Source organism: Chelonoidis abingdonii, chromosome 13, assembly GCF_003597395.2.
Source record: "Chelonoidis abingdonii isolate Lonesome George chromosome 13, CheloAbing_2.0, whole genome shotgun sequence".
In the NCBI taxonomy this organism is placed as follows: domain Eukaryota; kingdom Metazoa; phylum Chordata; order Testudines; family Testudinidae; genus Chelonoidis; species Chelonoidis abingdonii.
In genome coordinates this window covers 20,930,807-20,957,434 of record NC_133781.1, presented here as the reverse complement: position 1 = coordinate 20,957,434, position 26,628 = coordinate 20,930,807, and the positions used below count along the sequence as shown (strand labels likewise).

General features: G+C 42.3%; 1 protein-coding gene across 4 annotated transcripts in view; it reads left to right on the top strand.

Moving 5' to 3' along the window:
• CA10 (carbonic anhydrase 10) overlaps positions 1 to 26,628 on the top strand; it is a 326,283-nt gene that overhangs the window by 49,417 nt on the left and 250,238 nt on the right. For all 4 annotated transcript variants that reach the window (XM_032774517.2, XM_032774516.2, XM_075071834.1 and 1 more), the window contains one exon: positions 6,355 to 6,429. In XM_032774517.2, coding sequence (XP_032630408.1) covers positions 6,355 to 6,429 — 75 coding nt within the window. The remainder of the gene's footprint in view (positions 1 to 6,354; positions 6,430 to 26,628) is intronic.

Sequence of the window (26,628 nt, the reverse complement as noted above, 5' to 3'; positions counted from 1 at the left end):
ATATATATATATATATATATGTATGTATGTAGTGCATATATATTGTATAGAGTCTTTTTCAATAAATTATCAGCAGATAAGTATGCCCAGTGATCTGTGATGGGATGTTAGAGTGGGATCTGAGTTACTACAGAGAATTCTTTCCTGGGTGTTGGCTGGTGAGTCTTGCCCACATGCTCAGAGTTTAACTGATCGCCGTATTTGGGGTCGGGAAGGAATTTTCCTCCAGGGCAGATTGGCATTTTTCGCCTTCGTCTGTAGCATGGGGCACAGATCACTTGCTGGAGGATTCGCTGCAGCTTGACGTCTGCAGACTACACTTTGAGGACTTCAGTAACTCAGACATAGGTTAGGGGTTTGTTACAGGAGTGGGTGGGTGAGATTCTGTGGCCTGCATTGTGCAGAAGGTCGGACTAGATGATCATAATGGTCCCTTCTGACCTTAAAGTCTGAGTCTGTAAATAGTGCAAAATGTTGCCACTGAGTGGGGGATGGAACCTGGGACCATCAGTGGCAACACTTGAGCTTAAAGGAGTGACTCCTTGAATTATGAGTAAGTAGCAGTCCTTTATCCTTCTTAAGGGCCAGCCACTGGGGCGAGACATGATCACATGCATTTAAGCAGTGTATGAAATTAAGTGCCTAATTACTATGGCAATGGAAACATAGAAATACCTAAATAAATAAACCCATAGGTCTCATTTAGGTGACACAGCAGTGTAGGAGTTGCGGTAAAGTATAGGGGGTTGTACATTTCCATTGTTCCCTCAAGTGAATTAAAAGAGGCATGCTGAGGGAATTTTGCTATTTGCAGCATCATGTACGCTACAGATGTAAAAAGCCTCATTCCTTGGATGTAATCTCTAAACTATAAAGTCAGATCTGTTTCTGTGCAGCGTAAGGCCATCATGTCAGAAGGCCATGACTATAGGTAGCATAGAGACCACATACTGGGTGTGCATCAGGTTTAAGTATCACAGATAGGATTCCCAGCAAGGAGTGTCCGTATGCTGGTTCATCTTTATTTTACAGTCCTGTGTTTACGGCACAGTTCCATTACTAATCCAGTTTTGGGTGTGATTAAGTTTCAGAAATAAAGAACAGATTCCTTGCTTATCAAATAAGACCTCTTGCTTCATGCTGATTCGCATGTTGGGTTAGGAGGGAAGGGTTTTGGAACACTCTGCCCCCTCCATTCTGTGAAATGAAGGCTTCATGAGTCTGTTTTTTTCCATTCCGTTGCAAGTCCCTGCAGGATCTGTCAAAATAGGTCTCTGGCACCAGGGCTTACTTTAGCTGCGCAGCGGAGTGCAAAGTCATGTTCAGTGACTCTCTCTGCACAATTTTTGCATGATGATTTGCCTGAACTGGTATTGAATGTTGAGATTTCAGGGTTCAAGGAAGAATATGGCACTGGGGATTGTCTCCCTAGCTGCCCTCCACTTGATTTCCTCAGTGGCTGCGAACTGCCGTAATAGAACAATGGCCCCAGCAGTGCTCTTGCCTTATCTCTGATGTTTTAAATGGCTGTGATATGGTATCTCAACGTACTTAGTTTCCTTAACTACATTTTATACGTGTAATTTTCATGTGTGCTGAACTGATAGAGATCTGATATCTCTGGAATGCACGGAGTGATGCCAGGTCATGCCCTTCTACTGTAGCTGAAACAGTTGCACAGACATCCAATTATTTAGTACAAAGCCTTGATAAGCTAGTTTTCTTGTTCATTTCACACAGCTGAGAATAATGGCTTTCCATGCTAATGCAGAAAAGTTTAGAAGGATGGCAAATATCTTACTTTTTCTGGTATTAGTTTTATGAAATGGAAGGGAGGACATGACATTGCACAACAGAATCAGTGTGTTTGTGTGTTTTTGGTACATTAGTTTTATGGTATTGATGAATCTATTAAACAGTTACTCCCCCCCTCCCCCCCGGATGGTCTGCAGTAGATCACCGCGTACAATTTTAGAGTTGGCTATAAAATGGGTAAGATTGATGGTTTCTCTGTTCTATGTACATATATGGGTTATAATAAATAATTTGCATTTATATAGTGCCCTTCATCCCAAAGATCTTTCAGGGTGTGTGTGTGTGTGTGTGTGTGTGTGTGTGTGTGTGTGTGTGTGTGTAATCACTTCATCCATTACTGAAATTCAACCACCTATGGCAACTGTGTATAATAATGCCACGGTGACACTTCAGCGTCATTTTAAACTGCAGTGGGATTTTAAATAAGCAGAATAATTCCTGGATTTGATCTGGAATTTCCTCCACTCTTGCTGAAGCATCATGGAATTTTTAATAATGGTCAATACCATGCTATTAGATCTTCTCCGAAAGGCATTATCAATAGCAGTTCTCAGAACCCCTTAGTACTAATGGAGAGAACTGTTCTGTGCTGACTTGGAGGCAAGAACATCTCCCGATGGACTGTGTCTCTAGCTTCTTGTAGCTGCTGTGAATTTATGGAGGTCTTCATCCAAATAGTCATGTAGTTCGACCCTAGTGAGGCATCTGTCCTGCAATCTGATATACATAGCTCAGAACCCTGTGCCTGTATGGACCTCCGCTCCAGATCTCCTGGAATACACAGGCATAGGGGTTATCCTGTTCAGATCAGACTGCAGAATCAGGGATAACATTTATGATCTGTTTACTTGATATCCAGATAGTGCCTGCCCCAATGAGCTCACAAGTGTACTGTCATTGTCTATATGTATATACAGTTCCTAACACAATGAAGCCCCACCTCGTTTGAGGTCACTAGACTGCAATAGAGATGTTGAATAATGATGATCTATAAAATGTAAAGAGTGCCCAGTGGAATAGCAATTCCACTTAAATGTTTCCGGTCGTATTGACACAGCCCCAGTACTGAAAGCACCCTGGGTCCCCACACAACTCCTGTGCTATAATGGCTGTGCGTTGGTTTCTCATAACCAGAAGGTTTCTGTCTTTGTCAGTATCATTAACTGAGTTCAGTTTTACTCTTGTTTCTGTTGTTTGCAATCAGTCACTTAAATCGTCAAGAGAAACCAAATAAATACCGCTTATATGACTGACAGAACAATGTGTAACGATTCTCTGTTCTATCCTTTTTAGTCAGATTGTTATGACCTTCTTGTAATTTTTAATCAACAATTGTACTGCCATTAGGTTCTTGGAATTTTCTCAGGGGTAATTGAGACTCTTGTATAAAATAGGTGAACTCAAGATGAAATTATAACAGAAAGCTGCTGACTCCAGCATTTCTTGGACTGCATGTTTACTTTCAGAAGCCATCACTCACAGTGCAAGGGCTTCAGAAAAACTATGTATAGCAAAATATAAGCTAGTGGTACACTGTATAGCTGAGGTTTCCATAATACTCTGAGCATTAAAAAATTTTAAGGTCAGAAACATTTAAATGTTTGGCTTCATCTTTTGGAAACCTATTGAAATGAAATACAAGTTTGTTTTCTGTACCTGTCCATGCAGTTTGGACACTTTTTCTTTTTTAGTTGAGAGGCTTCACACTGTGGTGATAAACTTTGGTGCAAACTAATTTGCTTTAAGACTAAGAGGAGTAATGGGCTTGTGGTTAAGACACTGAACTAGGACTCGGAAGGTTTCAGTTCCTGGGACTGCCACTCAGCTCCACTGTGACTTCAGATCAGTCACTAAGGCCAAAGTTTTCACACATGGCTGCCTCAATTTCAGCTCCTAAATGCGTACTTAAACAGCTAATTACAAGCGGCCTGATTTTCAGAAGTGTTGAACATACATAAATCCCATTGAACTCCGCTGGACCTGCTAGTGTTCAGCATTTTTGAAAATCAGACCAGTTTTATTTAGGAGCATAACCTTTTGCATCCAGGTTTGAAAATTTTGGCCATTAGAGCTCTGTCTTTTGGTTTAACTATGTATAAAATTCATAATTGTATTGTTGTAGTTTCTAAGGGCTCTAGTCATGGACGAGGGCTGCGTTGTGCAAGGCGCTGTACAAGTGCATAGCAAAAAGACAGTCTGTGGCCCCAAAATGCTTACAGTCTAAGTAATGGGAATAATGAAACTCCTGTGCTGTAATTCATGTTTGTGATGCCATCAGATACCGTGGTGTTGTGGGTATGTAGATATCCCTATCACCACAGTACCTTGATTGAATTCAGCGAGAGATGGGGTCGCTCCGCACCGCACAGATGAAGGCCCAGGACAATTGTATCAAAAATTATATTTATCTTTTCCCCATGTACCTTTTAATAATTTAACTAAATCTTGTTTGTTAAAATTGGTTCCAGCCAAAGAATCACATTGGTCAAAAACTGTTGCTCTCTGGGTAGTATTTGTTCTCACCATTGGATAAATAGGGCAAGTGCCATCAAGAATTAAAGCAAATTAAAAACAGTGGGGGCTAGTCCAAAAAACAAAAAAACCCAAAACCCTGGAGTGCTTTGGTGCATGCTGATAGAGTGCATGGTATTGAGGAGCTCCTAGGGAATTGCTCTTACTGTACGACTCCTCCCTCCCCCCACCTCCTTTCGCTCAAGACCATCCTCCAGTGATACTGGATCTGTTGCTGCCTTTGTCTCTAGCTCACCAAGAGCTTTTGAGCTAGTTCTTCAGAGACCACTTCCGTAGACAGTGATTTATGGAATCCGTTATGTCCCCACCTCATGTTCAACAGTATCTGAAGCAAACTGTGACAAGGATCTTTGCATCTACTGCATACCCCCTGCCTCCCAAAAAGGGGGGCAGTACATCGGAATCTCTTGCAACCACAGCTAACGAAGCTGAAACAAGATACATGAACTGAAATATCTGATGACTGCAGATCATGAATGATACTCCTTTACTAATTCAATGGAGGAGATTTAGGCTCCAATCCTGCCAAAGAGTTATGCCCATGCTTAACTTTGTTCACATAAGTAGTCCTATTCGCTTTGGTGGGACTACTTCATATGCTTGACTCAGGTATAGATGTAAGTGTTGGCAGGGTTGGGGCCTATGTTAGGAAGAAAAGGTGGAACAATTTAAAAAAAAATCATTCTTATGACTGAGTGTGGTTAGTTATCTGAGTGGAGGGGTCTGTATATTTCTAGCCATTCTAGACTGATTAATATGTTAATGAATTGTATTTTCATTTGTACATGTGATAAGAGCCAATGATGGGGTGCATCATTATACTTTTGTATGACACTCCAGCCTATCGGACCAGAAGCAGCCAAAGCAGGGACTGCTGCACTAGTCCAGGGTTGGGAGTGGTTTAAAGTTGGGCCCAGCTGGGGCCACCCTTCCCCCAGCACCCAGAACTGTGTAGGGGAAATCTCCACACACTCTGGCAGTACAAGGACCCAGCTGCTGCCTTCCCTACTCCTACCCCCACCACACACACACACCATGTGGCTTTGTGGACAGCAGCAACCAGGAGCCAGGCAGAGACTTGAGCCAGTAAGCCCCACAAGCAGCTTGGGCACTCAGGACATTCTAGTCAAAACAGTAAAATGTTCTCTGACTTCCTTTGCCCTGTGCTGATTGTTTGCTCCAACTGTCCCTCTTCCTCTCCCTCACAATCTTTTCACCTCAGCATCACTTCACACCTGTCTGTCTTCTGCTGCCCTGTTGTTCTCACTCTTCTTCCCTTTTCTTTCTATTTAGCTGATTTCTCCCTACCCCCACCCCGACTAACCCCCCACCTTGCAAAATTGTGGAACAAACATGACGTTTGCTGCCATCCCATTGTTTTAAATTAAAACCGGATGTTTGATACAAATTACTTTTTGGCCCTACGAACATGTGAAAACTGTTTCAAATGGTATAACACTTTTCTCAGAATGATTAACTGAAAAGTCCTTGAGATTTCTAAACATAACAGACATATCTATACAGAGACGACTGGCTGTTCTTGACTCATAGTTGTCCTTTGTGCAATGCAGTGTTCCGTGCCCCTCACCCCCACACACTGCTTCCCTCCAGCCCAGAAGAGGCTGCATTTTGGTGGTTCTGTATGAAGCAGTGCACATATGCATGAAACACTTCGAAATTCTTTAAGATGTAATATTGTAATGAACTAAATAGAGTAGTGTGGATGTGTGTATATATAAAATTCATCAGTTGTGTTCAATAGACTCAGTCTTGCTAACAGAGATCCTCTGTTAGCTTAGGTGGTAGGGATCTGAACAGGACAATCTGAGTTTTAGCTGCTGCCATGAAGTTCTGAGTGTCCATTGTATGTAGCATAATGGCTGCTGTGGTGTCTTAGATCACTATAGATTTGTGGGTTTTTTTTGTTTTTTTTTTTGAGTTTTGAAATTACTTGTATTATTGAGGTTTTCTTAATGTTTTATGATTTCTTTGGTTGTTTCCTTCTAGCTCAACAGAATTCACCAAAAATCCATGAGGGCTGGTGGGCCTATAAAGAGGTGGTCCAGGGAAGCTTTGTTCCAGGTAAGTGCAATTTTAAAGTCCTAGCTTTTAATATGTGGTTTTGTTTTTACATTACACAGTGGACTAAGGCATTAGAGTGAATGATGTGAAGGTTTTATTGGTGTCAGCTGAAGAACATTGCTCTCTTCTTCAGCAGAAGGTGCACAGTTCCTGATGCCATTGTTATCTCTTGGTGGTGACTGTTCTCATGCGACTTATCCCAAAATTCACATTCAGTTCATTTGTGAAGAAAAGAGGGGACTGGTAAGTCTGACTGTAAATTGGCTGAATTTAGCTTATGGTTACGAGACTGTGTTAGGCAAAGCAATTTCTACAGACCTAATAATAAACTAACAAAGACAAAGTGAGGAAAACATAACCCTAACATGTGAGTGTCTAGTGTTTTATTATGCAAGCGTCTTTTGTTTCAGTAAAAAAAAGAACAACGTGGAAAAGGAATGTGTAGTAAGGCAGTTCCGCGAAGTGATTACAGTACTTATTAATAAACAGTCATTGTGAGTGTAGAACAGGCTAGATGGATCTAAGCAAGCAGCACCTTGGGAATATAGGCAAAAGCAGAATTCAAATCAGTTGAGTCCAGGTATAAGCAGAACATAAAACTAACCCAGAAACACAAAGGTACAGGGTAGTCACAATAGTGGGATACTGCTTCAGTGGAGGCCCCAGTGGAAAGATACCATAAGTAGCTTAAGCTTAAAGATGAGAATTTTTCTTTCTCCTAACTTTATGTATGTAGAAATACATATGACATTGTGGGCTGTTCAGTGGTTGACGTGTGCATGATAGCTGGGTGGGAAGATAAGAGTGAAAATTGCAGCATGTATCTCTGTTAACAATGAGATGCTTTTAACTTGTATTTGACGCAATGACCTCAGGAAATGTTTACCTCCAAAACAGCTAGAACTCCCTGTAATGACTGGCGCGTAACTAATGATGCTGCTGATGGAACAGTCTGATATATGTGCTGCTTCTGTAATTGTTAGTTCAGTAGGACTGGAGACTTAAGAGTAAGGCAAGATAAATGGTTCATGGAACGGGGGTGTTCATTATGGTTCAGTTCTTTAACCTCGTGCTATCCCCATGGACAAAGGTATCAAGTAGATGGCTAAAATGCCATCTGTTACTATTATTATTACTATATTTATTTTAAGTGTCTGTTTTTTTAAATATCATTGAAATATATGTCTGCCCACATTTTTTCTGATGGAATCAGATCTCAGCAGGGACAGTGTTTTATGACACTATCACAGGACCAAAACTTCCGCATGTACCTTTTTCTCAGAGAGTTAGAAAATCTTGGGTTGTGCAAGGCTTTTTGTTTCTTTTTCATAAGAATCTGCGCTTGATCAGATATTAGATTTCTCCATTGTTATGGCAACAGCTGTGATTTGAGAATCAGATTAGAAATAACATCCCAAGGGTGCTAAATTAGCTTGATGTAAGTGATAGTATAAATGAAACACAACCTATTAAACCAGGGATTTCTGGACATGAAATCCATGCACCATACAAAGAGCAGCATCTGCAGATTTTAAACTTAATTACATACTGATATGATGTAAAGCAACTTCTCAGAGTTCTTGGAAGTTTTTTCTGGACCGTCAAATACCTAGAACTATACTGTTATGCATACTCAGATGCTAAGGTCAGTAATGGAAAACAACTTGGAAGTTATAACAGCCTGTATTCAGCAGGGAATTTCAGCTTTGCCTAGCAGGTCCATAATAGATCTAGGATGGTTCTCTTCCCAGTAGGTATGCAGGAATCGTTAAGAATGAGACTCTGCCATTCTGTACTTTCTAAGCATTCCAGTTTAGCTTCTCTGAATTGAAATAAACTAATTCATGTGTAGAAACCAATTTGATCTAACGCCAAATAATGCTGTTACACACTGGTGAGGTTTCAGTCTTTAAGAGCTCAAAATATCTAATCCAGAGAGCCTTCCAAATACTCATTGCCGAATCAGGAGGAGATGGCCATAGCTGGAGACATAAAGAGTTAAGACCTGCCAGAACAGCATGGAGAGAGACATGCATCTGGAAGTCTTCGCCTATTTAACATATCCCTTCAATATTCAACATTTTTTTGAATATTTAACTTAACCAAGAATATGTCACCAGAAAAAATAAATTTGGCCCAGAAACACAAATATGAACTGTTAAGTTTAATGGCTCATTGAAATAGCATGCTGGAAGGTAAAGCAGCACAGATCACTTAGGTGCACTGATTATGGAGAGGCTGTCAGGTTTGTTCCTGAAACTTGACACCTCTGACAAGGTCAGGCTGCAAAACCGTATTGGGGGTTCCAGAAAAAAGGCTGGGATCAAATTTTCAAATTTGTCCAAGTTCCATTTTCCAAAGTGACTTAGGATCTTAATTCCCATTGATTTTTCAGTGGGATTTAGGATCATAAGTGTCTAAGTGGCTTTCGAACATGGCAGACAGGCTGCTCTGTCACTTAGGATCTCTTGAAAATGTTACCCGGCATCATACTTTGGCACATACTGTATTTATTATTAACCAGTATCAGTGAGAGACATCCAAGTAATTATGTCCATGATTTCAAATGTTGGTCTAAAAATGGGCTTTTTAAATGTATATTTAGGTACCTGATTTGAAATTAGAGGCCTGATTTTCAGATGCACTGCACTGAAAAGCTTTGCCTCTGATATCTATTTAGGGACCTAAACATGCATTTAGGAGACTAACATAAAACACCCAAGTTAGAATATTCTCGTCCTAGATCTTTCAATGTGATATTCTGTTTCAGATGTGGACATAATTACTTGGATGTCTGACTGATGCTGGTTAATAATAAATACAGTATGTGACAAAGTATGATGCCGGGTAACGTTATCAAGAGATACTAAGTGACAGAGCAGCCTAAGTCCGCCATGTTTCAGATGTGTTTAAGTAGAACCCTGTTTTAGTACAGTAGATAGTCTGCTTTCATGCTCCAGCTCTTACACAGTTTTATCTTTTGGTGAGAACTTTTTAAAATTGAACCATATTTTATAATCCGTTTTTGGTGTTGCTTAAGAGGTTTACAGACCATTCCACAGAAAGCAACGTTTTTTTCCCCCTCCACTGAAAACAAAAAATCAGTTGGGATTTAAAAAAAAAAGCAAACAAAATAGAAAGCAAGAAATGCTCTGAAATTTAACTTATTTCAAGAACTAAAGTACATTCAACTTTAAAGAATCTGCAGGAATGCAGTAGAGGAGACTTTTCTTTATGCCTGGGGTATTTGCATAATAATCCACGTTACGCATTTTTGATTGATGTTACATACTGGAAAGAGTCATGAGTGCAAAGTAAACTTTGTAACATAAGTTTACTGTAAACACACTCAAGATAATATTATTTGATGTGTGCAGTTTGGTCTTGCAGCCATTATGAATTCATCCCACAGCACTAAAATAGCACAAGCAACTTTGGTTTAGCAGAAACTATAATGAATATCTTTGAGCCAAATCCTGCCCCACCTCCTTCAGTCCAGATCCAGAAGGCTGTAAGCACAGCAGAACCTTTATGCTATCCTGTGTGTGGTGCATGGATTCTGCTCACTCTGGTCTCCACTGCAGCTTTCTCACAGCACTGTGCAAAAGGGTTTGGGTAAGGATGAGCCACAGAGTAGTTCAGCTTCAGTGACTATGGGTTTGTGATTGTGATGATTCACTTGCCAAAATCCCTGCCTTGTGCTGCAGCTTCTATTAGATTATGAGGGCTGTACTAATAGCACTGGTGGGTTTTTTTTGTTTTTTTTTTACCAATCGGAGGGTTCTCTGCAGAGTTATGTTGCACAGTGGTTGGGAAACTAGCCTAGGACAAGGGACACCTGGGTTCGAGACCCTGCTCTGCCAGTCTTCCTGTGTGACATAGGACAAGTCACTTAATCTCTCCACACCTCAACTTCTCTATCTGTACAATGGGGAGAATAGCACTCCTATGTCACAGAGATGTTGTGAGGATAAATGCACTGAAGACTGTAAGGAACTCAGATAATACAGAAATGTGGGCCATATAAGTACATTAGATATCTAGAAGATACATGGACATGGACTTTGCTTGGGAATCCAGGATCTAGTCCCTTCTGGAAAAGAAGATAATGCCAGAATATTGGCAGTTTTCTTCAAAAAAAAAAAAAAAAAAAAAAAAAATACTCTTCAGTTGCTAGTGTCTCCACAATCATCGCTTAAGAGTTACACTCTGCTTGAACACAATGTTCAGGACCACTGTTATCTTTTTATGGGGGTGGGAAAAAGTCCATGTAGTTGCCTACCAGTGAGCTTTGCTTACATGCCATGTTCTTTTCCTTTCTTATGGTGTACTGCAGTTTGGGTGGCAACGCAGGTTTATGAATGTGTGCCATTACATTTAACACCAAACTGCACAAAGTCTACCGCTATTATACTGTATGTGTCAAATGGCATCTTTAGGAAAAGCTAGTTAATTTGGTTTTGTGAGTCTTGAAGACTTCACTTCAGATCACTTGGTAATGAGACACTTTTTTCCCTCTCGATTTGTAAGAAAAATTTGTCAACAAGTGACTTTTTCAGAGAAGGGGCATGTATAGAGGTGAGAATGAGAGTAACTGTTGTTGTGCTCATGAAAATGCAACTGCTCTTCAAAATATCAGTGAAAGCAAATACACTCTAGGCAGATTATCTGTTGCCAGTGCACACCCTTAGTCTTAGCCCAGAATTACATCATCTGATTTTTTTTTCTGAGGAATAAATTCATGTTAAAAACAGGCAAAACAGAAATCTGGGCATTTCTAATTGGCCCTGGTGACAGGGGATACAGTCTCTTGTTTAGAATAGAGAGGTGTAAAAATTGTGGATTTCTCCATAGTGCATTCATTTAAAAACACTGACTGAGCCAACACATATCAACAGTTGTCTGCAACCATGCTTTAGTAGCTTCATTCATAAATGGATATTAGTTTGTAAACGATATTTACATAGAACACTGGGTTGGGTCTATGGTGGCAGTGGCAAGAGCTCACACATCTTCTTATATGATGGTGATAGTGGGAAAGCCTGAAGGCATGTTTGCTTATAGAGCTGTCTGGTGGTTAGTTGTGAAAATTTGAGCTACAGGTCATGTGACTACTCAGTGGCACCACTATAAAATAAACAGAGCTCACCATCAGCAAACAGGTCAGGTGGGATTGTAATTGGTCATGTGGGAAACTTTTTAAAGTAGAATTTTTGGGGTGTTACCCCTGATTTGAAAATTGGATTTGGAGATAGAATTTGAGTATTCTGGATTTTACTAAAAGTAGACTTCCTACATGCATCACCTCATCCAGGTGCAAGGTTTGCGGTTAAAAAAGCCAGTGGCTGCACAGTGAGATCTGAAATATCACTGTTTCCTCTGTAATTACAATAAGGAGTGAACATAATTTCTTAGGTTCCACTTCATGGTCACTAATAAAGTATTGACTTTTTAATAGCAGCCACTATATCTGTTCTCTTTTGTGAGACTTATGCTAAATGGAGGAGGAGAGACTTCTGTGGGAGTTTTTCTTGTACAAAGGCTGCAAAATAAGGCCCTATGGCTTTTTCTTTGTAATGGATGGATGCAGGAGAGTCAGAGTGGTTTTTTGAGCCGTTTCAAGATACCTTGTTCCTCACTGAATTATTGGAGAATTAATTTTCTTTATTTACAGAACAGCACAGAAGGCAGTGCTGACTGAAATTCTTTTTTCAGACTTCTGCAAGAAGCAATCAGACCAGACTACCATTCTTGGGTGAAATTCCTAGCTGCAATAACTTAAGTAGAAATATCGACTAGATATCTGCAGGTTACATGTGATTAGGCTAGTCCACAAAGAGGTAAACAGATACTTTCCCAAATTCATTATTTCTAGAGGTCAGAGGCTATTTTTTGGCTCTGTCTCCCGGTGGAAGTGTAGAACCCAGTTGGTTCACCATTGGTTGCAACGTTAATTCAGTATATGACCTCACACAGGCTTCAGCCTACCAAGTAAAGAAGGTATCCATTCATCTTGATTACCAATGGTAGAAATAACTTGAGCAAACTTATTTTTGAGCCTTGCTTTACTGTAGAAGAGAACTTTACTTGCTTCTACAGTAAAATATCAGTGCTAGCATTACTCATGGATAATGCCAGCACTGATACTAGATTGCTGAGAGATGGGAGAACTGTGGCCTGTTGCTTCTCTGCATCATTCAGCAAATGGTGGAACTTTGGACATGTGTCTTGTTGGCTCTTGCTGGCATTGTGCTTGCCTGAGGTACAGTGTCCCATTGGAGCCCTTATTGGAGCATTGGGACTCCCTGTTGTTTTCTGCTATGGACTCTGGTACTGTACAGCAATTGAGCCTTGCATATTCTTCTGCAAAGAGAGTGTCCACCGACCCTTATTCCTGAGTCATCTCTGTATAGAGAAAACATCATCTGGTGGTTAAAACACAAGACTGGGTCGGAAGATCTGGGTCTTTCGCTTCACTGTGCCATTGACTTACTCTGTTTCTCTTGAGGAAAGTTTTCTTCATGCTTCAGCTTCCCGTCTGTGAAAGGGATATTGGTTACCTGTCTCGTGGTGGAAGTTGTGAGGTGTAAAGCACTTTGAGATACTCAGAAAGGACAAGATGCACAAAGTTGGTAATTATTTCCCAGGGAAAGGTGAAAAAATTGTTAGTCCTGGGCCCAGTTTCCAAAGCCCCACCTACAGCCGTATGTTCTGTGTTCAGACAGCCAGTCCAAGTGTTCTTGATTTCACCTTTGGAAACTTTATTTTACAGTATTCTTGAGGTGCCAATGAATGTCTTTATATAGATGCGTGAAACTGACCCCTGTGTCAAGGTACAACTTGAGGCGCATGTCTCATTTAAGCCTTGTCTTGACTAATTGAACCAAAATGCTAGATCTGAACACCCCACACACTTTCTGAAAGGGTAAACATGGTGCTTATGCCGGCCTGTTCTCTAAAGGGTGCATTTCATCCCCAGAAGCAACCATTAGATCATCTAGTCTGACCACCTGCATAATGCAGGCCATAGAATTCCTTACAGTTGTTATGTGATGAGCCTGCTTCTGTTTGGCGATAGCATATGTGCCAGAAAGACATCCAGTCTTGATTTGAAGCCTTCAAGAAGTGGAGAGTGTTCACTTTCTCACGCATTTGTTTTCAGTACAAACAAGTGCTCTCTGATCAACAGTAGTGTTTGAAATAATCTGCACATGGTCTTCAGAATTAACAAGACTGAGAAGTTTTGAAGAATTAATCATCCTGACGGTCACTTACGTATATAATTATTTAGTGGAACGCTAATAGCGCTATTTTTTAGAAGCTGGTATAATGGAACACTCTGTGATGCAGTACAGTTTCTGGAAATCATTCACTTATCATTTGGTGCTTTGGGTAATATGTATAAATAATCTTTCAGTTTTGCTTGTCACTTAAAGGCAGCTCGGAGGAAGTGAATTTTACAGCAAAAGTTTGTGGGGGTTTTTTGTAACTAATTCTTCAGACACAAACAACAGGACTGGGGAGGAAATCCAAGCCAATTTTAAAAAGAAAATGATCCACACAGAGATGGGTGCACATCTGTAATAAGTGAAAAATCAGCAACCCATTTTTAAAAGAATTATGGTCACAGTTTCTTATTTCAGAGCAGTAGAGAACAAGAGGAGACTTTTGAAGGGGAAAAGAAATTGGGTGTGAGATGGCATGTTGCAGGCTCAGTTCTAACCTTAGATATGAGGGTAGCTGTTCTATATCTTCTTAAAGAGCTGAACCAAAAATTCAGATCTTAATCAAGGATGCCAAAATGCAGTCCTCTTTATGAGAGCCATCCCGCTGCCCTTGGTGACATTCAAGTGATAAAATTCTGCAGGATTGAGAACTGGGAACAAACCTTTCATAAAGTGTCCAGACACAGAGATTTGATTCAACCTGCTCACAGATGAGGGTCCCCCACAAATGTCAGATTCATACCTAAACTTTTCCAAGTTTTGGAGCTTCTGGATCTGAGGGTTTGTTCAAGGCCTGTTTCTCATTTTAAATTCACTATTGTACATGCATGAGCAAGTGCTGTTGTATGGGATGCACTTTGGGCCACACACACGGTTAATACATCATCTGACTAAACTGAGGCCTGGTCTTCACTGGTCTGTTATTTTGGAAATAGCCGAGTTATCTTAAAAAAGATTCTGTCCACACGACCAAACCGTTTTTTGATTTAAAGGACTCTTTAATCCGATTTCTGTACTCCACCTCGGCAAGTGGAGTAGTGCTTAAATCGAGATCACAATCCCAGGTTAAAGGTATTGTGGACGCAATTCGATGTTGTTGGCCTCCGGGAGCTAATCCAGAATGCTCCATTGTGACCGCTCTGGACAACACTCTCAACTCCGATGCACTAGCCAGGTGGGCAGGAAAAGCCCTGAGAACTTCTGAATTTCATTTCCTGTTTGGTCACCATCGGCACAGTTCACTATCACAGGAGATCACGCAGTCCCAGTTTCGCAGACAAGCTCCAGCCTGGTCTGAACGGGAGGTACTGGATCTCTTCGCATTTTGGGGAGACAAATCTGTTATGGCAGAACTGTGTTCCACATAAGGAGCGCAAATACATACGCTAAAGTCTCCAGGGTCATGACGGAAAGAGGCTACTCCAGGAACACAGAGCAGTGTCATACAAAAATCAAGGAGCTCAGGCAAGCGTACCAAAAAGCCAGGGAGGCGAATGGGTGCTTTGGGTCACAGCCCCATACGTTTCACTTCTACCGTGAGCTGCATGCAATTATGGGGATGATGCCACCATTACCCCACCACTGTCCATGGAGACCTGCAAGGGGGAGTTGCAGGAGCGAGGAGGAAGAGTCCATTGGAGGATGAAGAGGACGAGGAGGAGGGCAGTGCATAGGTGGCAAGTGGGGAATCCATTCTCCCCTCCCCCCCCCCCGCCAGGAACTATTCTTAATGTCAGAACCAATAGCCTCTCTCTACTCCCAAGGCAGGCTCCTCGACCATGACCCTGGAGAAGGTACCTCTGGTGAGTGAGAGCCTGATTGGAGCCACGTGGGGTGGGGTGGGGGGTAATCCAGCCGTGCTGGACTGTTCGCATTTAGTTTAAAGGGCTCATCCCTGCTCAGAGCCTCATCGGAGCCATGCGGGTGGGTGGGTGGGGTGGGGGGGGATGAGAGGGGGTGTTGTGTGAAGCGATCATCCCAGAGAGTCCGCAGGCCCTCCTTTTGTATGGCAAACCCACCAGGCATTGCTTGCTATGGGAAAGGGGGCCCAGCAGTTTGAAAGCATTGAAATGAATGTAGAAGAAACAGAAGTCCACATGCCCCTAGGCTGCCTGCAAGCTGAATTCTGTTGCCTGGCCGTGTGTGATGGTTTACTCACACCAAAGTGTCCCCTTTTGTTCTCTGAAATGTGACTTTTAAAATACTACCCTCCCTTTTTCTCCTCCTTCAGGTGCAAATGTTTCGATGCGGCCCCTATCTACTCCATCCCAGGGGCTGGTCCAGATTAGAAGGCAGAAAAAACAAACTTGGGACGTTTGCCGAGCTCATGCAGTCCTCCCACACTGATAGGGCCCAGCTGAATGCGTGGAGGCAAACAATTGCGGAGTCCCGTAAAGCATTACAGGAACATGAAGAGAGGAGGGACATGCATGGTGAGAGCAGGCAGGACGCTATGATCAAGCTCATGGGGAAGCAAACTGACCTGCTCTGTATGGTGGATCTAATGCGAGAAAGGCAGCAAGACCACAGACTGCCGCTGCAGCCCCTATATAACTGCCCTCCCTCCTCCCCAAGTTCCATACCCTCCTCACCCAGATGCCCAAGGACACAAGGGGGGAGGCTATGGGGACCCACACACTCAATCCCAGAGGATCGCCCAAGCAGCAGAAAGCTGGCATATGCAAACTTCTGATTTGGTTTCTGGACATATCCTTCTCTCCTCCTCCAGCCCCCTAGCTCAATATCCCCATCCCCGGTCTACCTTCGGATTTCTCTCAATGTGTTGAGCAACAAATAATAAAGAACAGTTTTTAAACAGTTTAGACTTTATTTCCTTTCATTTATATAGGGGGCAGGTAACTTCAAGAGAAACAACTGTCATGCCGTACCCTGGCCAGTCATGAAACTGGCTTTCAGAGCTTCTCTGATGTGCAGCGCGCCCTGCTGTCCTCTTCTAATTGCCCTGCTGTCTGGCTCTGTGAAATTGACCACCAAGCGAGTTGCCTCAATGTCCCACCCCGCCATAAATGTCTCCCCCTTACTCTCTCAGATATTGTGGCACACACAAGAAGCAGCAGTTACAGTTGGAATATTGGTTGTGCTGAGATCTAACCAAGTCAGTAAATTGCACCAGCACGCTTTCAAACATCCAAAAGCACATTCTAGCACCATTCTGCACTTGCTCAGGCTATAGTTGAACTGCTCCTTACTACTGTCCAGGGTGCCTGTGTACGGCTTCATGAGCCATGACATTAAGGGATAGGCTGGGTCCCTGAAGATAAGGATAGGCATTTCAACATCCCCAACAGTAATTTTCTGGTCTGGGAAGTAAGTTGCTTCCTGCAGCTGTTCAAACAGACCAGAGTTCCTGAAGATGTGAGCATCATGCACCTTTCCTGGCCATCCCACCTTGATGTCGGTGAAATGTTCCTTGTGATCCACCAGTGCATGCAGCACCATGGAAAAGTATCCCTTGCAGTTTATGTACCGGCCATCCCGGTGTGCCAGGGCCACAATAGGGATATGCATTCCATCTATTGTCCTGCTGCAGTTAGGGAACCCTAGCGCATTAAAGCCATCCACAATGGTCTACACTACCCTTGATAGCAGCTGGTCAATGATTGCGTTGGCTACTTGCAGAACAGCAGCCCTAGCAGTAGATTTGCCAACTCCAAAATGATTCTCGATTGACCGGTAGCTGTCGGGCATTGCAAGCTTCCACAATGCTATGGCCACTTGCTTCTCAACTGTGAGGGCTGCTCTCATTTTGGTGTCTTTGCGCTACAAGGCAGGGGACAGCAAGTCACAAAGTTCCATGAAAATGGCCCTATGCATACGAAAGTTTCGCAGCTACTGGGAATCATCCTAGACCTGCTTCTCTATGTGGTCCCACCAGTCTGTGCTTGCTTCCCGGGCCCAGAATCAGCGTTCTGTGGCATGAACCTGGCCCAATGCCACCATGATCTCCCAGTCACCACATGCTGTGCCTCTAGGAGTGTCTGTGTCCATGTCCTCATCAGTATAGTAATTGTACTGTCATCGCCTCCTTGCCTGGTTTTGCAGGTACTGCACATACTGCTGGATAATGCACGAGGTATTTACAATGGTCAAAACTGTCTCAGAGATCTGAGCAGGCTCCATGTTTGCTGCACTATGGCACCTGCATGGGTAATCCTGGAAAAAGGGCGTGAAATGTAGGAGGCCTGTTTGGTTCAAGATGGCCGCTAAAAGGTGGTAAATGGTTGTCTTCTGTAGCTTTCATGGAGTCAGGAAGCTCGCTAGAGCTGCAAGAGCAGGAAAGCAGAGTTTGCCGTGGAAGCTGTGCGGCTCAGGTCACGATGGCCGAAAAACGGCAGGGAATTGTTGCCAGCTGTAGCTTCCACGGGAGCCCAGGACTGACAACATGGAAAAAGGGCAGAAGCTGTGCAGCTCAGTTCACGATGGCCGAAAAATGGCGGGGAATTGTTGCTGTCTACTTCCACAGGATCCCAGGAGCGACAACATGGAAAAATTAGCTAGCGATGGAAGAGCAGGAGAGCAGAATTTGTGGCAGAAGCTGTGCTGCTCAGTTCATGGTAGTCAAAAAAGAGCGGGAAATGGTTAGATGAAAGAGTAGATAGAAGGATGAGAGGACATGCGAGGTGGATTCATAGTACCAGGAGATAGGCGGTGCACCGTACTGCACTGTCTGCTGACAGTATGGCATCTGCCGTAGCTTTCACGGAGGGAGGAGCGAGTGACTGTACACACCCAGAAACACTCGTGAGAATGTTTTTGCCCAGTCATGCACTGGGAGCTTAACCCAGAATTCCAATGGGTGGCGGGGACTGCAGGAACTGTGGGATAGCTTCCCACAGTGCACCGCTCCAACGTTCGATGCTAGCCTCGGTACTGTGGGCGCACTCCGCCGAATTCACGTGCTTTAGTGGGGACACACAACACCCAATGTATAAAATCACTTCCAAAAATTTGAATACAATAAGTTCGAATTAATTTCGTACTGTAGACCTACCCTCGGTTGTACGCAGGTCAGTGAACTAATTCTGAATCAGAGGTTGGTGGGATTTTTCCCAGAGCAAGGAGTATAGGTTTTGGCCTTGTCTTTCTAAGCCCCACAATACCATTATAAGGGAGGTATACCCATTTCAGAGCTAAATAACTAAGGCACAGAGAGGTTAAGTGACTTGCCTGACATTGCATAACAAAGTGGTGATAGACCTGGTAACCACAGTGCACTGCAATACAGGGAGAAGTATATTTTATTATTGACTCTGTCCACTGCTTTCAGCACTCCACCTAAATGATTTTGAACATATGTTATTATTTGAAGTTCTTTTCTATATTTAGCTGTTTTCAAAATATAAATCTAAATGTGTGATTTAATGAACAGATGGGAATATAACTCAATAGTAGAACATTTTTTATAATGAGCCTGACCTTTTGAGATATCCGCAAAGTAATCTGCTGCCTAGTATTTGTGCTGTTTTACTTCAGGTGACAATAAAGTGAGACTCAGTGTTACAGTTATTAGGCAGATCTCCTACTGAAGACCATAAAGAATCCAAGATCATATCTGGGAAAAACAGACAATTATATTAAAAAGATAAATTTATAAGTCGTCTTCCTTATCAATTCCCATTTTTTTTAAAAAAAGCAATCAAATACAGACAACTCTAAGTGTTAGCCTACATTCAAGCCTCTCGTCAGTGTTTTAAGATTTAAAGTGGAACTAAATATTCATTGCTGAGAAGTGAGCCTGAAATGAGAATAATTTTACTCTGAGTTGAGTGATTCCTTAATTAAAGTCTAAAGCAATCAACATGGTGCATGTTTCTTATAGACTGTCAAGAGAAACCCACTGGGATGCTTTGCAGAGTGAAAAGGTCTGGAGGAGATTTGTTAGAAATGAACCTACAAAATGGAGTGAATATTTAAAATAAAACACACTTAATTTTTTATTAAAAAGAAGTCGCAAATTCAGGCTGTAGTGGACAGCTGGGGGGGTGTCGGAGGTGAGTGCTATAACTCAGGGACCCTCATCAAGAGTGCTACTTGCCGTTGTCAAGGATTCAAATGCAACAGAAAAGTCTCACCTGATCTGAGCAATCACAATAGTACATGGGATCAAAAAGGCAATTTCTCTGGTAGCAAGATTAGGTTGCTGAGTTGCAGACCGATTCTGAGCTGTTGGGGCCCGATCCTGGTAGATTAATTTAACTGACTTGGTGGGAGTTGATATTGCTCAGCAGTTTGCTGGACTTATGCAGGAGTAAATCGGTGATTTACTTTGTAGTTTAATTAGTGTTTACACAGACGTAGACTGAAGTCACTGATGTAAAACCAGAATGTTTGGGATCAGAATCACATTCGTGTTTTTCTCCTTTAAGACTCTCTTCTCTGCTGAGTGAATAAAAAGAAGGTCCATGTCAAAATTTCCTCATATTTTATTGCGACCTAATGCTTTAGGCCCATAGTCCATTTGATTGCTTTCTGTGACTGCAATAGTATTGATTTGGTAGGAAACCATAAATGCAATATGAAATGTTGAAAGAGTTACTGAGGATTCTCATTTCACTTGTCTGAAAAGCCCCTTGTACTATAGCCCCGTTACCCAAAAATAGAGTCAGGTTCAATATTTCCATTGAACTTCGCTACCTCCAAAACATAAAGGAAGCTGGCTTCCCTGATGAGTGATTATTACCTGCAAATAGCATGCTGTTGTAATGCACGATATGTTGTTGTTTGGAAGCTGTGTAGTTAGTACAGCAGACCTTGTATTACTGCGCAGTTTTGTAATCTCTTCACATGTCTTGATGTAGCTCAGGTGATGGGGGAGCTGTGGAAATGGAGCAGCTGTTCTTATCCCTTTAAAAACTTAATACATCACATTTTTAGAGCACAGAGCCCACCGCCTAGCTCTGGGCTTGAGAATTTTGCCTTGTTAACTATGATGGAATTTCTATTTTGTAGCAGAAGGACAGCAACCCTTGATATTTTTTCTATAATATTGTCTGGCAACTACAATAATGGTGGAAACAGCAGTTTGTTACCAAGACAACAGTATCAGAACTGGTTTTTAAAAGGGAAATCACACTTGTAAGAAATAGGATTTGTATGTTTAAAAAACCACCCAGAAGTCAAAACCCAGTATAACTGCAAGTTGCTGCTAAACACAGTAGCACTACAGGCATTTCAACCATCTCATGAGCATGTTCTCACTGAGTGCCATGTAAATGAACCCTGCTTCGCAGAAGATATATTTTACATAAGACTGTAGCCGGCTGTTTTGGGTTTTTTTTTTTGCTAGTTGACAATACTCGACACTTCAGCAAAATTTGTAATCCAACCCTTTTTATCTTAAATGATTGTGTAACAATCCTCACCATGGATTGTTGAACTCCCAACTTTCATGTACATTATTAAAATGTAGAAGCACAGAACACTTGGCTAAAGGGATAGTCCTGCTAGCTGCCAGGACTACTAGGCTGTTTCCTTTTATATTGACTACCCCCTAGAGAGAGACGGCAGCATAGACTTTACTAGTGTGTTATAGGTGTGCTCCTTTTTGATCCAGTGCTAGCTATTAGGATGCTAATTTTTCTTCCCCCTGCTCCTCTATCTGTGCAATGGCTTCTGGCTCCTCCCATAGCACAGTGGACCTTCTTGCTCCTGCTACTCAGTGTCCAACTATCTTTATATTACCTTGAAAGAGTCCCCCAAGCAGCTTTTTCAGAGCATCATTCCCTTGATCAGCTCTGTAGTTTTCCCCAGGCTGTTGTATGGAGGAGGCTGCAAGTAGTGAGATGTGTATGGCAGCTGTGGCCTCCCATGCACCCTGCATCAGTTTTTAGGAAGCCGCCTTAGTCTAGCTGAGTGCCTCGCTGGAGTCTTTTGCTCTCGCTGCTTTACAATGGTGTCCTAACCCCAGAGGTGCAAGAGGTAGAGAGAAGAAATTTTGAACTAGGACTATAATAGCGTTTAAAAGAGAACTGGATAAATTCATGGGGGTTAAGTCCATAAATGGCTATTAGCCAGGATGGGTAAGGAATGATGTTTGTTTGTCTCTGTTTGTCGGAGGATGGAGATGTATGGCAGGAGAGAGATCATTTGATCATTGCCTGTTAGGTTCACTCCCCCTGGGGCACCTGGTATTGGCACTGTTGGTAGACAGATACTGGGCTAGATGGACCTTTAGTCTGACCCAGTATGGCCGTTCTTATGGATAAAATGGGAGTAATAACACTAAGTGTAAATGATACACAGAAAGATTGTATGTGTGTTGATGGGGGAATGGAGGTGCATAGTTGCATTATCTCAATCAAATGGCTGTTACATGTAGTAAATATCTCTCTCTGCATGATCCTTTCGGCAGAATCATTTGTTCATTGTAAGCTTTCCCATTGCTTGGCACATGCGCCTTTGAGGATACCGTGGTGTTCTAAGCTGAGGATTTGTGTTTATAGGCAGGGTCACAGAACTGATCTTCTCTGGATGTTCTGTGCTTTTTAACACCGCGTGAAATGATTATAGTGGTGAATAAAGTTCTTATTTAGAAAGAAGTAATTTTTACTCTTATCACCCCACATTGCTGAGAAACTAGCCTCATTTAGCACTAAAAGAGGGTATAGTGTAGCTGCAAAAGGCAAAGTTGAGGGGACGCAGCCGACCTGTAGATACCGCGCTTGTACAACAGTTCTGGAAGGCATTCTGCGTGGAGAGGAATCTGCAGGCACAATACCTCCAGGGAAAGCCTTAGTGAGTCCTACAGGAGTCGCATGTTCTGCCAGGTAACATGGGGCAGAATGTCCTCCCCCATTCAGTGTCTCCAAACCACTAGCTTGTGCAGAAGTGGGAAACTGAGGCCAGGGCCTCATATACTTGATCGTCTCTAGTTCCATGAGTAGCAATGTGACTATTCCCCATCCACTCACCACTTGATCAAGGAATGCAGGATTCTGGATGTCCCCTTTGCAGGTGCTGTGGATGGAGGTGTGGGAGTGGAGAAGCTCCCATCCATGAGCAGTCAGGATCTAACCTGCAAAGTGACCATGCTGGCTGCAAGCATTTGTTGCCCATTAGGGATGGCTCAGCTCTGCCTCTGAGACACAAGCATTTTCTTCAGTCATCCTAAAAATTTATTTTTCTAGCCCTACCCCTTTCAAATATCATGTTCTCCAAATATAGCTACAGTTTTTATTTTTTAAATGTTATGCCAGCTCTGTTGGAACTCGCAGGTAGGAATGAAAGGACAACAAGCCCTGCTGTATGATCTTTAAAAGGTGGTTCATGTCAAGATGAATGCATCCTCATAAGTCTTCATTTAAAGGCCAGGATCACTCATACATTTCTGTGTGCAGGTAATGACCTCGTGATTACTATCACTGATATCACCTGCAGCTGTAAAGGTCTGGTTTGTGCTAAAAATAAATATATCTGTATGGCTGGGAATCTTTTGGTGTTTTTTCCTCTAGCCTTTATTTTAGGTTATGATGCTGAAGCAGTTCTTGTGCGTGTAACTGAAAAATACAAGAAAAAGTCTCTCCTCTGCTTCATCAGGCTGTTATAGATAAAAAGAAGTTGAAATTTTGGCTCTGGATTGAGTCATCAATACGTAGGAACTGGCTAATTTATACAGTATTGGCAGGATTGCTGGGGGATAGCATATCAGGCAGCCAGCACTGTTGGCAGGGAGTGAGAAGAGTGAAATAGACCAGAATCTTAAGTGGAGCAAGGCCCATTCCATCCCTTGCTACTTCCATATTATTTGAGGACTTCATAACAGCTCTTGAAGATAGGGGCATGTTGTTATCCATGTCTTATACAGAAAAATCAAGTGATTTGCTGAGGTTAGACAAGGATGTCTGTGGTGGAGCCACAAACTGAACTCAGGTCCCTTGAGCCCCAATCCACTGTCTTAACCACCTGACCATCCTTCTTCTTTGAGTTCAGGTATACCAGTATAAATCCAGAGAGACGGCTCCAGTGTATTATCATTGTAATGATACTGATAGTATGAACTGAGCAATGTGATTTGTGGAGTTACAGTGCAGAACAAATTCACCGCCTTAACAAAAGCATGAAGATTAATTGAATTTTGAAAACTTGGCCAAAGTAGATTTTTACTGGAATTTGAACACTGCTGAGCAGAGCATGCAGCTTGCCTTCTGTTATTGAGCTACTTTTACTGACAAATTACTCGTGAGGGGATGCTACATAGATCCGTGTGTCTCGCTTTGATTCAGCTGTTTTGTCTCGGAGGTCCAACGAGCTTTTCTATGCTAATAACCCAAAATGAACTTCAATCATAGCATCTGCCATAGTTCTGCATGTGGGATGGAACTTGATTGGAATATTGGCTCTTGCATTAATTATCTGAGATGAGTGCTCTGCTGTGACACCTCTATCCTTTTGATTCAGAGTTGTGTGTGTGTGAGATGGATGGTTGCAGTAATTGCTTCCCCAGTGCTGTAACATACTGTGCTGTAAAGTGAGTTTGCATTTCAGGCTGTAATTTGAGTCTCAGTTCCTCCACAGTGATGGATGAAACAATGAACAAATAGCCCTGAGGCTATTCTTATTTTCCAGTAACATCCTACTGCAAGGCCCATGGATTTGAGGTTTGGGTAGCTCTTAGCAACAACACCAAAAAGCCCATTCTGATTTCTACATCTAGGACAGCTTGAACAAATCAAATGGTATTCCTGTAAGACCGAAGAGGATTTAGGATCCAAATTGTTCTGAGCACTCTCCTGACCACTATTCAAGGGGTGATCTGACTGCATAGGAAGAAGGGTACTGAGCTTCAGTATGTTCTGATAAAAGTGATGGTACAGTCATATGTGCTTCTCCCAAAGAGAGAGAGAGCCCTTGTGCCATGAGATACAGGCATGGCCTAGTGATTGGAGTACTGATCTGGGACTCGGGGACCTAAGTTCTGGTCCCAGCTCTGCCACTGGCCTGCTGAGTGACCTTGGGCAAGTCACTTCAGAGCTCTCTGCTTCAGTTCCCCTATCTATAAATAGTGAGAATACTGACTTGCAGTGAGGATCTGCTGATGAAAAGCACTGTATAAGTGTTAGATATTATTGTTATTTATTATTATTTATTATGCTTGACATGTACCATTTAATGTCATTGGAGTTGAGTTTGGTGGGGGTAATGCAGAGGAGCAGGCCAAACAGAAAAGGAAATCAGACTGTTGTGTAAATGAAGACGACATGATACATTATGCTCATACTCTTCTTAGAGCCCATTATGGTTTATTTTGTAAATATGGAGCACTAGATTTTTTTTTATAACTAGCCTGCAAAAGCTATTACTGAATATGTACTTTTGGAGTATAGTAGTATACATGTTGCGTTTGTATTATTTTAAGTATGAGATATTTTGGAGGTAAAATATGTGGATGGAAGTGAGAGAGTGGTTTGAAACTAAGGACTCCATGAAGACCCATTATGTTGCTATAAGCTACCCTAGAATGTTCATTTTATAGTAGTTGGAGGAGGACGACTGCTGTAGGAGAGAGTAGAGAGTTGGTAGCTGTGGATGGTTTGGGCCAGGCTTGCTGCAGTTGCCAAGAAGGGTTTCTTTAGGGACTGGTCCATGAGGGATGATGAAGGCCCAGACTGCTGAGAGCATGGGGATGAGAGCATAGGACTGTGCGGTTTATGAAAAGGAAGCCTGAGATGAGGCTTGAAAAGGATGATGGGCTCTTTCAGTTGATCATACTAGAGTTCATTCACAAGTTTTAATTGTAAATAGTAAATTATAAGTTCAGTAATTGAGTCTGGAGTGGAGCAGCTTATGAAGAGCATCTATCATGCCTATCAGGGATCTCTGCTCCTGGGGTGAGGGTCCTTGTAACAAGGGATCAGAGGGACAGTGGGCCAGGACGTAATATTTTCCAAGTGAGAAGCTTAGTGATGGCAGCAGGTATCTGAAACCTGGCCTAGGAAAACCAGGATTGTGACGGATTCGTAACAGTACTTAATTATGGTTTATCACCATGCCACTTACTTAGACTCCTTCATAAATGGATCTCTATTGACCTAACAGCCTGAAGTTGCTCACTGTAACTTTTGAAAATCTCCCTGTAAGAGGACACACCTTCTAAAAGGTCAATTTTGAATTCAAATATAATTAAATATGATGATCATTAGAGCTAGTCAGAAAAGCTCTGTCCAAGTCTTTTGTTGGAATTTGCTGATTCTAAAACGAAACATTCCTTGGAGAGGTTCAGATTTGATGAAGTTCCTTTGAAAAATGGACAGGATTATGGCAGAACCCTGCCCTGCCGGGCAGGTTTCAAAGTCTATCTTGTTTCCTACCAGCTCGTTTGCCTGGCTCTTTAGCTTCCTGGGGCTTGAGCACTCGGGGTTCGGGTGGCCTTCCAGGTAGATTTGCCTCACAGTTTGGGACCCGAGGCCATGGGTCCATGGCTCCAGGGTAGCATGCCTGGTGGGCTGATGAGGAGCCAGGTGCTTAGAAGCACCTGTTCTGCAGTTCCCCATTCCATTGGGGCTTCCAGTTCCCAACTCTTCAGTCCACCAGGTGGAATTTTGGTTTGAAATTATCAAAACAAAATGTTTCCCCCCCAAAACTACTTTTTTCTTTTAGCTTTGTGTCACAGAGAATTTCATAATTATATATCTGATTGGGCGCAAAAACAGACTTCAAAAGCTTGAAATCCTCAATGAAATGGAAATTACCTTCTCCACTCAGCTCTAATGATTGTACTCGGGACAAAATGGATGCTCAGCATTTACTGTTTCTTTATGCTTAAAAGTAAATGGAATTATTGTTTAGTAGACACTTTATTGCATCTGCATACTGACCTATGATTGAAATACTCTGGTGGTTTTAGCTAACATCTCTTCCCTGTCACTGCATTATGCTACTTATCACCACCCGCTGTTTGCAGTGATGTGGTGAGAAGAGCCAGTACAATCACAGGCTGTGAGAGATTTAGTGCCTC